Here is a 15152-nt window from a genome sequence, read left to right on the forward strand (position 1 = left end):
GATGTAGAATGTTGTGATTAACAGGAAGCCAATCGCCTGAACAAAAATTCCTTTCTGAAATGCTTTTTTTTTTGTGAAAACGCGAATCATGTTCAAAGTAAGTGTTGGAAATTCAAGAAGAACAACAAAAGAATTGCCAAGCTTCAGAATAATATGCAAAGGATGAATCTGGCATCGAGTAACCAACATGGGTCCTCAGATGCCAAGAAGAAGTCTCAAAGAACCAGAGTCAGACGAGGTAAGAAATTTGTTTATACAATAAACCTTGGTATGTCACCCTGTGACATAAGAAGTGAGCATTCTTCTCATTCTGTTGCTACCTAATTGTAGTGATGTTTGCATCCTCGTTATTAACTTGATAATATGAGGACGGCATCAAGGTTTCTCAAGTCTTGTATAATTATTTTTTATAATTTACATAAGGACATGTTAGATTAGTCTTGTAGAGTGAATAATTTCTTATCAAAAATAGATAATGGATCGTGGACCGTGAGGAATTTTTCAACTGCCCTTGGAAAACTCTTTAAGGTTTTATGTTTCCGGTGTTGCATTTATATTCCTTTGAGATAAAAATGCCCTTCGCGCTCTTTTTTTTGAAAGATACAGAATCATGGTTCCTGCAACCAGAGATACCGCAACAAGGGATGCAGCAATTAATATGTATATATGTGAAGGAATCCATTCCTCAAGAAAGAAAAAGCAGAAGTATGATGAAAAAGGTTTTTCCTCTAACTGTTTCTTATATGTTTGTCAGCATGATAATAACTTTAGGGCTATGGTGAAGGATTTCATCAGCAAAAGAAATGATTTAAAATCTCAAATCATTTTATCTTTGGAAAAGATAGCTCACTATGAAAAATGTTGTCTCTAACAAAGAATACCTTGTGTGAACTAAAAACAGAGCTTAGTGAGTTAACTGACATTTCTGAAGATTTGGAAGAATTGAATGATCCCATAATCAATGGATTTTTCAATAATGAAAAAGAATTCTCGGTAGACGCCCTGAGAAAGCTCTATGATGTCTAGGAAACTTCTTATGAGAAATTATTCTTATGTTTAAGAAGGAGAACTAGGGTTTGGAATAACAATTATTGTGATTACACATATCTATTTCAACGATTTTCATCTTGCAATGTTTTTAGATTTATTTATTTAAATTCTAAAGTTATTTAGAAGATAATTTTTGCAGTATTTAATCTTTTGTTTTATATATTACAAATGTCTTATGAGATATATATATATGTGTTTACGTTCGTGAAATGTGCTTATCTCATATATGCTCAAAAGTTAAGTCTATTATGTCTTTATACAACTATTGATAAAAGACAGAATGAACTTTTGAAAAATTCTGTAGTATTAATCTTTCCCTGATCCACTTTTATGTGAAAGTACTGTATGGGTCCGTAATTTTTCTTATATTGAGTGTTTCCAATTAAATTAACCAATAAGGTTTTCTTGTGGTTAATTTATTCGAGTTTGCTGGATACAAATACATGTGATTTGTTAATGTACAAAGAAATCCTTCTTTTCTCGTAAAAGTAAGGTCGCTCATGTTGTTCTCTTGGGAATGACATCAAATGGGGGAGAGTTCTTAATTGAACTTGTGCTTAATTTCCATATCTTTGTGAGGAGTGCGGTTGTGGAATATTGTAGGAGTTATATTGTAGCTTTATAAGCTCCTTGATGAATACACTAAGTTTCGACTATGTGAAATCATCGAAACAAAGTTGATATGTTCTCTTTTAGTCATGAAATTGTCTTTTTGGAAATTTCATTATGATCCCGTAGTTTTCGTACCTTTGCCAATTTATATTGACAAAAAGGGGGAGAATTATTTGGTAGTTCACACTGCATACATATGGTTTACGGATCATTATGTAGGGGGGGGGTTTCATTGTAAGATGGAAGTATTGACTGAGGGGGAGTGATACATATCACCATAGTACTATTTCAAAGTTGTGATACAATTGGACTTTGATTCTCTATAATAATACTATGAAACTATATAACAATGATCGAGAACATATATTTTCTTATTATTGTGGCTATGCATCTTCAACAACAATGATGTTGAGTTGAACACGTTTAGAATCACTGGAGTACTTGGAGTAACGAAGAATTCAAGGAAAGTTGAAGAGCCAAGGAAATCAAGCATGATGGATGAGAAGCTACAAAGTTTATTTATTTTGTAATCCATATGTATTGATAGTTTTGTCACTAGAATTGGGGGAGATTGTTAGAGCATTGTTCGGTCGAACTCGCAATCGTTTCTATATCAAGCTTGTTTGTCAAGTTTAGTTGATCAAAACTATATACTTGATTTCTAGTCTACTTGTAGCTATGACTCGGATTAGGGTAAAATGTGTAGTTGAGCTTTAGACTTCACGGAGTTCACCAATTGAAGAAGAAGATCTACTGAGGAGATTGGAGAAACTTCATCAATAAAAGGTATGCGGAGACTAAAACTTATTTATCACTCAGAAGTTTATTCTATTTTATCTTCTAATGAGACTAAGTCGTATAGCTATATAGACTTTTTCATTATACACATCTGATACTTCGAGCCGAGTTTATCTCGCTTATCTATTTCTCGAAATATGTGTTGGAAGCTTTTTGTTTTAGCTATGTTCATCGAGTTTAGTAGGAAACAATTTATTTGTTGGAAACAAAATATTATGTCAAAACATTATCATGTGAAAATTACCTTGAGCATCTTATATGATTTGTGTGAGACAGTCATTTGATGTTAGCTCGGGAAGTTTCGTATTGATCATTTGATCACTTGAAAATTACTTGAATCTAATGGTATGTGAAAAAGCGGGGGTACAACAACTACACCCAATATTTCGATTAGCAATCTGTATGGACTAACTCCAATATACTTTCAAGAGAATCAACTAGACTCAATCTTAATAAAGTATATCAAAGAGTTATATCTCTCTTTCTTGATTCAATTCTTACTCAAGCAAATAGAAATTTGCGAGTCTAATTGAATACAAGAGAAATCACTTGAACGGTACCAAAGACCAATGTTCAAGTATCAATCAATTTCAATCAACAACCAAAAGTCGGATTTCCAATTGATTGATTCTAACGCACAACCTATGATATTTCAATTATATAATAAAATATAATGTGAAAAAGAAATAACACAGGTAGCAGAATTTTGTTAACGAGGAAACCGCAAATGCAGAAAAACCCCGGGACCTAGTCCAGATTGAACACACACTGTATTAAGCCGCTACAGACACTAGCCTACTATAAACTAACTTCGGTCTGGACTGTAGTTGAACCCCAATCAATCTCACACTGATCCAAGGTACAGTTGCACTCCTTACGTCTCTGATCCAAGCAGGATACTACGCACTTGATTCGCTGATCTCACCCACAACTTAGACTTGCTACGACCCAAACTTTAATAAACAAATATGTATCACACAGAAAAGTCTACGGTAATAGATAAATCTGTCTCCCACAGAAATACCTACAAGTTTTTGTTCCGTCTTTTGATAAACCAAGGTGAACATGAACCAACTGATAACCCAGACTTATATTCCCGAAGAACATCCTAGTAGTATCAATCACCTCACAATAATCTTAATCGACGCGGCGAAAGAAGATATTGTGGAATCACAAACGATGAGAAGAATATGTTCGTGACTACTTTTATATCTTGCCTATCGGAGATATTAATCTCAAGCCAATCGTTGCGATTTTACTCAACACGATAGAATATGCAAGATCAGATCACACAACTACGAGAAAGTAGTATCGGTCTAGCTTCACAATCCCAATGAAGTCTTTAAGTCGTTGATCTGGTTTACAAGAAGAAACCTAAGGTTAAAGGAAAATCGACTCTAGATAATACAACTAGTATCACACAAGAGGTGTGTGGATTAGGTTTCCCAGTTGCTAGAGTTCTCCCTTATATAGTGTTTCAAATCAGGGTTTCAAATCAATGTTAACTTGGTAACAAAGCATTCAATATTCACCGTTAGATGAAAACCTGATTACATTCAAGCTAATATTTTTCAACCGTTAGATCGAAAACTTAGCTTGTTACACACAAATGAAATGCACGATTTTAGGTTTGTGTAACCGTACCCAAACATGTACATTTGTTGGTTCAACAGTATTTAACCAAATGGTTAGCCATATGAGCACTTTCATATCAACCATATTCTTCTTCACCCTAACTAGTTCAAATGACTCAAATGAACTAGTTAGAGAGTTGTTCAATTGTATAAATCTTATATAACTATACAAGACACAATCGAAGCAAAAACGATTTGATTCACTCGAATCGATTCATGAACTTTATAGCCACCGTTTGCAATTTGCATTCCTTAGAGCGTCCACAGTGGTGCGAGCATAACTAAAGACCAAAGACTGAAAAAAAAGATCAAATTTGGGTTTAGTCCCTCCTGTGGCGTAGCGGGTGACGAGTAAATTTGGTCGCGCGTTGATATAAAGTCCGCTTCATCGTCCAGCGTAGATAAAGATTACGCCTGGCATGGGGCGTTGATAAAGATAACGCCTGGTATGGGGCGTTGATAAAGATAACGCCTGTATGGGGCGTGAACTATAGAAACGCCTGGTGTGTGGGACGGAGATTATACGTTCGCCCGGGTTCAAAAAAAAAAAAAAAAATGGGGCGTTGATAAAGACAACGCCCCAAGGAAAGTTTTCAAAACTTTTCAAAATTGGGATCATGACTATATCAACGCCTGGGTGTCCGGCGTTAACTTTACGTACGCCCCATCCAGGCGGACATTATACCAACGCCCCATGTCAGGCGTTGATTATACCAACGCCCCATTCAGGCGGACATTATACCAACGCCCCATCCAGGCGGAAATTATACCAACGCCCTGCATCAGGCGTCAACTTTACGAACGCGCGACTACAGGCGGACATTATACCAACGCCCGTCGGGTAGGCGGACATTATATAAACGCCCGACTATATTTGGATTTGGTCTTAATCGCCGACCAAATTTGGTCCGAGTTTTACTCTTTGATCAAATTTTGATCGATGGTCCGTCCCACTAAGCCAGCCCACTCGACACCAAATTTGGGTTTAGTCGTCCACTGCAGTTGCTCTTAGTTTATATAAATATAAGTTCACAAATAATCGTCTTTAGATATAACCAACTCAAGTTCGGGGACTTAGTTCGCGGACTTAAGTTCCCGGAAGGAGTTCACAAACTCCAGCAGATATTCTCAGGATGAGAACCTCCGCCAGTTCGCGGACTGAGCTCGCAGCTCTTGTTCCGGTTTTTCTGATAACAAAGTACGCATACTTTGGTTCAAGGAATAAGGACTTATACATATATGTTGCCACACAATGCTTATATCCAACATTGGTTATATAATCTAAACTCTCATTTCAATCATTGAAACATTCTTAGAGGACGTTATATAGTTGTTATTCACAAACCATTTTTCGTCGAAGCCATTTTCAAAGTGATTCAAACATAACATGACTTTCGTCACTAGGTAAAGATGAACTTGGCCAAAGAAAAGCTTACCAACACATATTTCGAGAAATAGATAGGCGAGATAAACTCGGCTCGAAATAGCAAATTTGTATAATCAAAGTCTATACAGCAAAATGACAGATAGAGTAGATAGACTTTTGAGTGATAGATAAGTTCAAGTCTCCACATACCTTTTGGTCGATGAAGTTCCACCAGTTCCTTGAATAGTCCTTCGTCTTGTATGATGATCGCCATGGAGTCCTTCGCATACTTTTTGCAACAGCTCCTGAACCGTTGCAAAATATTTTTCGCAACGGTTTTCGGTCAGTCAACTGTTTATTTTCTTTCTTTGAACGGTTTCGGCCCTTGCGAACAGGTTTAGCAACATGTTTGTTGTTGCTATATTCTTGTCGCAACAGCCTTGAGCAGTTGCGAAATGGACGATTCGCAACTGCTACTTGGCAGTAGCGAAATTTAGTACCAAAAAAACTTAGAACGGCTAATCTTAGCCGGGCCGGTTCTATTATTCTGGTTCTAAATTTAGCAACAGTCTTGGCAGTTGCTAAAGTTTTGCAACATAAAAAATATGTCAAGTCAATTTGTCGTTGACCTAGTCAAGAGTTCCCTACAACTAATTCAGGCTAAATCCAGGCCAAATCCAGCATTGAGTGCCACACTGAACAACAAAGCCTCCCATTTGAAAACTATATTTAGGCCAATAACATACAATCAATACCCAATGAAGTTCAGTTTCTAAATAATGAAAAACTTTCAGGAGACATTTCTTAAGTTCCTGAAGAATGATATGAACAGCCAAAAGATAGAAAATTTCAGTCTATTTCTCTAGTTCAGTTATGAGTTCAAGTTATAGAGAATGACAGAGAGGATATAAGCTAGCATATAGAGGAAAATTAGAACCTCTAAGATAACCACTAACTACTACTCTAGAATCATATTACATAGGTTGTAGCAGTTTTGTTTTCGGTTTTTCCTGATGTGTTAATAGTGGTATATAGGTTCTAAGTTCTCACCAGTACCAGCACAAGGATGAAAGGTGGTGCCTTCTCCACCTTCATAACAGACACCATGGGATGAATATCATCTTGAAGAAGCCCGACAATGGAAAGAGCCTGATTAGAAAGAACACAATTAAATTTTGAGTAATATTTCAGAGTGTAATAAACTTTTCAGGAGTCAATAACTAATGATGGACAAAAGAGAACTACGCAATAGATATTAAGAACGTAAAATAGAGTGAGTTTCAACAGCAAGGTGACAAACGTTAAATAGCATCTACATCTCGACGGTATATAGAATCCACAGACAACAGTTACAGGCTTCAATGACTATCGCTTGTTGTGAATCACCTTAATAATAATGCATTAAAACAGATAACTCTGTAAGGTTTGCTAATGCTCAAATCATAAAATCAGCTTAACCAAGCGCATCGCATACTAGTATACTAAGGATCAAAAAAGGTTTCTACAGGAGGAATACTTAAATTCTCACTGCTCTTACTTACCTACTCACTCACTGAACCCTTTCAAAAAGAACATTGTCAACACATTCAATATGCAGATGAGACCAATTCACAAGAAAAAAAACTACAGCAACTGACAGATGGGTAATACTAGAGAAGGCATCATAGTTCATAGAACTTGCACATTGTTATCCAATATCAACATTTTAGCAAAGCCATGCACTATTTTAGAGGTCTAGCAACACTTGCGCGACAAGCCACTAATGTCTCATTATTCAATAATCATATATGCAGATGGAATATAAAAATTCGCAGGAAAATGAGAAAATTAGAACTTACAAGTCATGAAAGCATTTAAACTGCAATTTAGTTTATTGCAAATTGGAGTTATACAAAAGGATTCCATTCGAGCAATTTATTATTGCAATTACCTGAACAGGGTTCTCAAGCTTCGACCTCAATGTGGATGAATCTCTTCCTTCACCCTCCTCCAGCAGCTAGTCCAAGTAATAGAACATTTTCAGTCAGATTAAGACTACCACAATAAGAAAGCAACCAAAAACTTAAACCAGAAAAACACCAAAAGCAAGGGATAAGAATCCCTTGTCGTATCAATGAAAAAACCAAATAGAATACTTACAATGTTTTAGTAATATCGATTACCACACAACATAAATGAAAAATAATAGAAATGATATAATAGAAGTAGTAGCAACACACCGATCCTTACCTCCTAGTCCACTTCCATTAAACAAATGTTTCGACGACTTTAATATTTGAGCAAAATGTACGCAATCCAGGTTCCAGGTGCCTTTCGAATTTAGATCTAAAACACTGAACATGCGTGCAAAAAATCACAATTACCACTTGCACTTTACTTTGGAATCCTCCCCATTTCTAATCTGACCTGGCCATCATGAGTAAAGAAATAACCAGCACTAGTAACAATTCTTACTTCCCACAAAGGCCTAATACCCTCCTTGAAAAGATGCAAGTCAGTCGGACTTGGCAAGGAGAAGGACGAGCTAAATGTCAATAGAAACCCAACATTCTTCAACCTACATAAACATCACATTTCAAATGCATTAGGCACCTTATTTCAGAGAACAGATGAAACTCCCATGGAAACAACACAATTTATAGTAGCAAGCTAAGGTTCACAGTGATATTGTTATTTCAAGAAGCATACCGTACTGAATTCTCACCTCCATTTTTTAGTAATTTACATAAACATCACATTTCAAATGCATTAGGCACCTTATTTCAGAGAACAGATGAAACTCCCATGGAAACAACACAATTTATAGTAGCAAGCTAAGGTTCACAGTAATATTGTTATTTCAAGAAGCACACCGTACTGAATTCTCACCTCCATTTTTTAGTAATTTACAACACTAAAGAAATTTAAGAAAACAAATAGCAATTACCTGAGGACAGCACTAGTAAGAACCTCCATCATATCCACCTTATGAACCTCCTCGTCCACTTCCATTAAACAAATGCAGGTGCCTTTCGAATTTAGATCTAAAACACTAAACATGCGTGCAAAAAATCAAAATTACCACTTGCACTTTACTTTGGAATCCTCCCCATTTCTAATCTGACCTGGCCATCATGAGTAAAGCATTCTAGCATACATATTTTTCATTTTCAAGTTAGGATTAAAAAGAAATAACCAACCAAACTCTCATACTGTATTCTTTACTAGCCACACTACCATTTAAGGCCAGGTCACTCTAAGTCAAAATCACAATTGATCGGTTTAGATACATTTTCCAAAGGGACATCAATTTTAGACAAACAAGTGAAACATGCCAAGTAAGCTAGAATCTAGGTGACTCACCTGGCGCCAGTTACTCGCCGTCGCCTTGTTTCCATAATCCTGTGGCCGATTAAGCTTTTATTCACATGGGTTCCCTTCAAAATCTTCTATCATGTTCATCAAGTGCAATTAAGAGATTTGTTAAGAAGTATTTTTGACATGATCACTGAGTGTATTTGTTTACTCTTTCTATATAAAAATAAGTGTATTTACTCTTTGGATATATACCCTCTTATGCCATGAATTCAAATCATTCAAAGAACAACTTTTAATTCCCGTTATGCCATGAATTCAAATCATTAAAAGAACAACTTTAATTCCTGATATGCCAAGAATTCAAATCATTAAAGCAACAGCCTTTTTAATTGAACCACGTTGATACTGATAGCATTAATTAACAAAATTAGGCCCAAAATAAAAACCCCGTTTTACCTCTTGTAGCACATACATCTGTATTTTACCCTAAGTGGCTCTGCAACAACAACAACAAAACAAACATAAATCTCAATTTTTTGAATCAAATTTAATAAATCAAAACTCTTTTTCAATTACAAAATCATACACAAAACCCCCAATAAAATTACCATATGAATAAAAGAAGGAAGAAGATATTGATGTCAGTCGTGCCATATGCATCAATCTAAGAACCCATATCTCGAATTAGGTCAAAGCGCAAGGGATTTTTTTTTTTTTTTTTTTTTTTTGCAAACCCTAACTTTTCTGTAGAAAATCAATCACGAGAAAGATTGAAGAGAAAATAGTGGTGGGATTCAACAGGACAAATATTTCTCTTGAAGGGTTTAAGGGTGGTGGGTTTTCAAGAGAAAGATTGAAGTGAAAATGGTTTTCTGAGAATGATTGAAGAGAAGATGGTTTGTGTTAATATTTTTCTGTCAAGCTTAGCTCATGGTGATGGTGTTTTGGTGCAGAAGTGAGTGATTTTTTTTCTTAAGTAGAGAGTGAAATGGAGTGATAGCAGAGGCGAAGGAGAAGGAGAAGGAGAAAGAGAGACAAGAGTGATAGCAGAGGCGGAGAGGATGATGGCATGTGTTTTCTCCATCTCCTTGAGGATAAATGATAGGGTTGAAGTGAGATCTTTGATCCAATCGTTCAATTTTTTTAAAGCAAATCCTAACGATAGAAAGTAGTGTTGCCATCCACTCAAACTCGTCGCACATGTGGAGTGTTGGTGTTACCTTGCACACAAGCAGGTACCACATGTGGTATTCTCAGCTGTTGTGATTCGCAACAGCTGATGAGCAGTTACAAAATTCACAACTGCAGCAAGCTATTGCGAATTTTAGAGCCGTTGCAAATTCTGATGCAACTTCGCAACTGCGTAAGAGCTGTTGCAAAATTTAGTTGCTAATCGGGAAAAATGGTATAGTGGCAACTAAACTTTCTATCCTAGTCCGAGACTTAGCTATAGTAGACTAGAAATCAAGATTTATAGTTTTGAACACTAACATTGACAAACATGCTTGAGATAGCAACGCATGCGAGATCGACCGAGCAGTGCTCTAAAAATCTCCCCCTTTGTCAATTTTAGTGACAAAACTATCAATACATATGGAATAAAAAAATAAAAAAATAAACTTTTGTAGCTCCTATTCCACATGCCTAATCTTCAACATTACTCGAAATCTTCGTCACTTCCAAGTACTCCAATGATCCCAAAGGTTGTAAGTTCAGCATCATCGTTGTTGAAAATCCGTAGCTATAACAATGAGAAAACATAATTCTAAATCATTGTTATACAGTGTCATAGTATCATTATGCAGCATCAAAATTCAATTATATCACAACTTCGACAACAATACTGTGGTGATATGTATCACTCCCCCTTAGTCAATACTCCATCTCACATGGAAACCACTCCCCTTTACATAATGATCCGAAAAACATATGTATTTGTAGTGTGAACTACGTATTAATTCTCCCCCTTTTTGTCAATAAAATTGGCAAAGGTACGAAAACGGGATCCTAATGAAATTTCCAAAAGAGACATTTCATGACCAAAGGAAAGCATATATCAACTTGTTTAGATTCAATCATAAAGATGGAGCTAAATGCATTCATCAAGGAGTTTATAAAGATACAAGATAACCCCTATAATATTCCACATCCGCACTCCCCACAAAGATTTGGCAATTAAGAACTCTCCCTCATATAATGTCATTCCCGAAAGAACAACAAGAGCGGCCTTGATTTCAAAAGAAAAGAAGTATTTCTTTGGACACAACACACTAAAAAGAACCTGACAGAAAATCAACCTACGAAAACAACTGCAAAATTGAAGTAAACACTTACTGGAGTTCCAAACTCAATTGCCCAAAAGATCGAGATAAGCACAGGGGCAAGAGTCATGGAAAAAACTCATGAACCAAAACAACACCAACAGACTGTCGTAAGTGTTTAAATGTAGCAGTGTCTAAAGGTTTGGTGAGAATGTCAGCCAACTGTTGTTCGGAAGGCACAAATTCCATATTTATGATACCATTTTCATAGAGATCTCGAATAAAATGGTACCTTATATCAATGTGCTTTGTTCTTGAGTGCTCAACGAGATTCTCTGTGATTCGAATCGCCTTAGAGTTATCACAAAAGATCTTCATTATTCCGGTATCAATTCCATAATCATCCAGCATTTGTTTCATCCATAGAAGTTGAGTGCAACATGACCCAGCAGCAATATACTCTACTTCGCATGTGGACAGGGATTGTGAATTATATTTCTTGCTATGCGAAGCCACAAGATTCAGTCCTACATAGTAGAATCCCCATGATGTACTTTTTCTGTCTTCTACACATCCTGCCCAATCAGCATCTGAATAAGCAGAAAGGTCAGTGTTAGTATCAAAAGTGTAAGATAGACCATACCCGACAGTGTGATTGACATATCGTATGATCCTTTTTGCAGCTGCAAGATGAGATTCCTTTGGATTAGCCTGAAATCTAGCACAAAACCAACACTAAAAGAAATATCAGGTCTAGTGGTTGTAAGATATAAAAGGCTACCAATAATAGATCGATATAATTTTTGATCCACTTTTACTCCTTTCTCATCTATGTGCAGTTTACCAATAGTGGGCATAGGTGTCAGTTTTGGAATTGACTTATCCAGACCGAATCGTGAGACAAGGTCCTTTGCATATTTTTCTTGGGATAAGTAAATTCCATCCTTATATTGTTGAATTTGTAATCCTAAGAAGAACTTTAATTCACTAACATTGCTCATTTCAAATTCTTTGGCAAGTGAAACTTGGAAATCCTTTGCAATTTTCTCAGAAGTTGAACCATAGATGATATCATCTACATAGACTTGAGCAATGACAACATCTTTCCCACTCCACTTGGTAAACAAAGTTTTATCAGCTCCGCCTCTTGAAAACCTTTCATAATAAGAGAAGTGGTAAGTTTTTAAAACCAGGCTGTAGGTGCTTGTTTCAACCCATATAATGCCTTTTTTTATCTTAAGAACATGATCTGGGAAATCAAGGTTTTCAAATCCTTTAGGTTGAGCGACATAGACTTCCTCCTTTAAAATTCCGTTTAGGAATGCGGATTTTATATCCATTTGGAAAAGCTTAACCTTAAGAAAACAAGCATGAGCTAATAAAAGTTTAATGGGCTCAAGGCGTGCCACATGAGCAAAGGTTTCATCAAAGTCGATACCTTCAATCTGTGAATATCCTTGAGGGACAAGTATAAATTTGTTTCTGATAATTGTACCAAATTCATCAGACTTATTCTTGAATATCCATTTCGTACCAAAAATATTAATGTTGGAGGGACAAGGTACAAGTTCCCACACGTCTTGTCTCTGAAATTGATTTATCTCTTCATGCATTGCATTCACCTAAAATGGATCGCTAAGAGCCTCATCAGTGTTTCTTGGTTCTACTTGTGACAGATAACAATCAAAATTGCAAATATTTTGAAGTGGTCCTCTAGTCTTAGTTGTAGAATCTATTCCTCCAATAATACTGTTGGGATCATGATTCCTTTGAACCCAGAGGTGTCGTGGAGGGACACGTTCTTGTTCGTCAGGAGTAGCCTTATTAGTGCTCTTCTCCTCGTCACCAGAATATCAGGATCAGTAACAGTTGGAATGACTTCAAATGATTCTGGTATTTCTTTGACTTTCTCAATTATCTCAGTTGGAGGCAATTCAGCAGGAGGATTATCGTGATGAAAATTACTAATATCATCGATGATAACATTGGCAGATTCCATTATGACCTGGGTTCTGAGATTAAACACTCGAAAACCACGACTATCATAATCATAGCCAAGGAAGATACCTTCATCACTTTTGGTATCAAATTTCCCTCTCTGTTCTCGATCCTTTAGAATGTAGCACTTACTACCGAACACTCTGAGATAGTGCAAGTTGGGTTTTCTACCATACCACAACTCATAAGGAGTGTTTAGGGTTTTATACCGTAGGTAGACACGGTTGATCAAGTAGCATGCTGTGAAAACAGCTTCTCCCCTAAACCTTAAAGGTAAGTTTTTGTTATGGAGCATTACCCTGGTCATTTCCTGATTGTTTCTGTTTTTTGTTTATGAAACTCCATTAACTTGAGGAGTAACGGGTGGAGAATATTGTTGAATAATTCCCAGTTCGTCACAAAATTCAAACACCTTAGTGTCCTTGAATTCAGTTCCACGGTAACTTCTAATTTTCTTTAGTTTGCGACCTTGTTTGTTATGGATTCTCTTAACAATAATCTTGAATTCATCAAGGGTTTCATTCTTATGAATAGAAATGCAACCCAAGTGAACCTGGTGTAATCATCTACCATAACCAAAGAATACTTCTTACCAGCAACAGTAGGTTGTTGAATTGGTCCGAAGAGATCCATATGAATTAAATCAAGTGGAGATACGACTTCTTGTCTCAAAGAGTAGGACATAGAGTAGATAGACGTTTGAGTGATAGATAAGTTCAAGTCTTCACATACCTTTTTGTCGAGAAGTTCCACCGGTTCCTTGAGTAGTTCTTATACTTGTATGATGAATCGCCATGAAGTCCTTAAGCTCAACTGCACTTTCTATCCTAGTCTGAGACTTAGCTATTATATACTAGAAATCAAGACTTATAGTTTTGATCACTAACATTGATAAACATGCTTGAGATAGAAATGCATGCGAGTTCGACCGAGCAATTCTCTAACAATCTCCCCCTTTGTCAATTTTAGTGACAAAACTATCAACACAATGGAATACAAAAAAGATAAAGAAACTTTAGTAGCTCCTATTCCACATGTCTAATCTTCAACATTCCTCTAAATCTTCGTCACTTCCAAGTACTCCAATGATCCCAAAGGTTGTAAGTTTAGCATCACCGCTGTTTGATCGGTTGTCAATCGACAAATATAATTTCACTTCCTTACTCAACTACAATAATGTAGAAAGTGGTAGGAAAGAGTTCGTATCCACAGGGATGCCTTTGTTGTTATGCAATTTTCGGTTTATAAGATAACCAAGGGGGGTTTTTGTTTTAGCAAATCAAATAAAATAAAGTAAAGCAAAGTAAATAGTTGGAATAATCAATAAGGAGAAGATATTGGTCATGGGATAGTATCATTCACAAGCATGTATTTTTCATCATTGAATATAATTGATAATTTAATCTCTTATTTATTAAAAGTCCTAGAATACCTTGATCGCAAGAGTATCCCGCTAATTCCCTATTTTCATCACAACCACATTAAAAGATGTGTATGTGAATTATTCCTAGAAAGCAACCCAAAGTATAAAAGCACAATTAAGTTTAACTCCCTAAAAGCTTTAAGATTTATGGAATAAGACTAATAAAAGCAAACAAACGTGTAAGAGCACTCATTTGTTTTAACCAAGGTTATGATTCATATGTGACTAGTAGGATCTATCACTACAAGCACTAACCACAATTATGCTACTTAAAATCAGGGACAAACAACTTTTACGTATTGAAAACCCTAATATAGCTCTAGAGATGAAAGAAAATCAGATTGATTCCGGACTCAACCAATCAAACAATCAAATCCTAAAACACTATAAACCATGAATCATAAACAATAAAGTTGAGACAAAACTAATCCATAGAATCAAATAACATGCATTGAGAAATCAACTTTTATCCCATAACCAACAAGTGTATTTAGTTCCTCATAATAATGGAGTTCATCATCATCATGATCAATAAAATAATAAATAAGATGAAAGCAAAGCAAACCCTAGAAATAGTTTTCTCCAAAGCTCCAAAAAGAATAATAAAACTAATAATCCCAAAAGTTGTAGAAGTCTTCCTTTTATATCCCTTTGCTTCCCAAAATTAGGTCAAAATTTCAAAGCCCATTAGATGAAAATCCGCGTGGCCCAAA

The 15152-nt window shown here is 36.0% G+C and overlaps 1 protein-coding gene across 5 annotated transcripts; it reads right to left on the reverse strand.

Moving 5' to 3' along the window:
- Positions 1–5968: 5968 nt before the first annotated feature.
- Positions 5969–9850, reverse strand: LOC113285593. 5 transcript variants are annotated; one of them, XR_003328778.1, is made up of 7 exons: positions 9366–9850; positions 9214–9253; positions 8803–8885; positions 8387–8491; positions 7690–8017; positions 7391–7456; positions 5969–6609 (listed from the first exon to the last, which is right to left on the reverse strand). XR_003328778.1 is itself a non-coding variant. In XM_026534424.1 (7 exons), exons 1-5 carry the CDS (start codon positions 9229–9231, stop codon positions 7707–7709), a joined length of 399 nt encoding a protein of 132 aa, XP_026390209.1. In that variant the 5' UTR covers positions 9232–9850; the 3' UTR covers positions 5969–6609; positions 7391–7456; positions 7690–7706. The 5 variants fall into 5 exon arrangements, 1 of the variants encoding a protein (XP_026390209.1); XR_003328777.1 differs by having other exon boundaries at positions 8803–8888; XR_003328776.1 differs by having other exon boundaries at positions 8803–8888; positions 9010–9253.
- Positions 9851–15152: the final 5302 nt, after the last annotated feature.

This window comes from Papaver somniferum, chromosome 6 (assembly GCF_003573695.1).
Source record: "Papaver somniferum cultivar HN1 chromosome 6, ASM357369v1, whole genome shotgun sequence".
NCBI classification, from domain to species: Eukaryota; Viridiplantae; Streptophyta; class Magnoliopsida; order Ranunculales; family Papaveraceae; genus Papaver; species Papaver somniferum.

Coding starts and splice junctions, on each gene's coding strand:
- LOC113285593 (XM_026534424.1), bottom strand. Junction 8,492..8,802: donor CGGCGAGTAACTGGCGCCAG/GTGAGTCACCTA, acceptor ACGCATGTTTAG/TGTTTTAGATCTAAATTCGA. Junction 8,018..8,386: donor CTTACTAGTGCTGTCCTCAG/GTAATTGCTATT, acceptor ATGTTTATGTAG/GTTGAAGAATGTTGGGTTTC.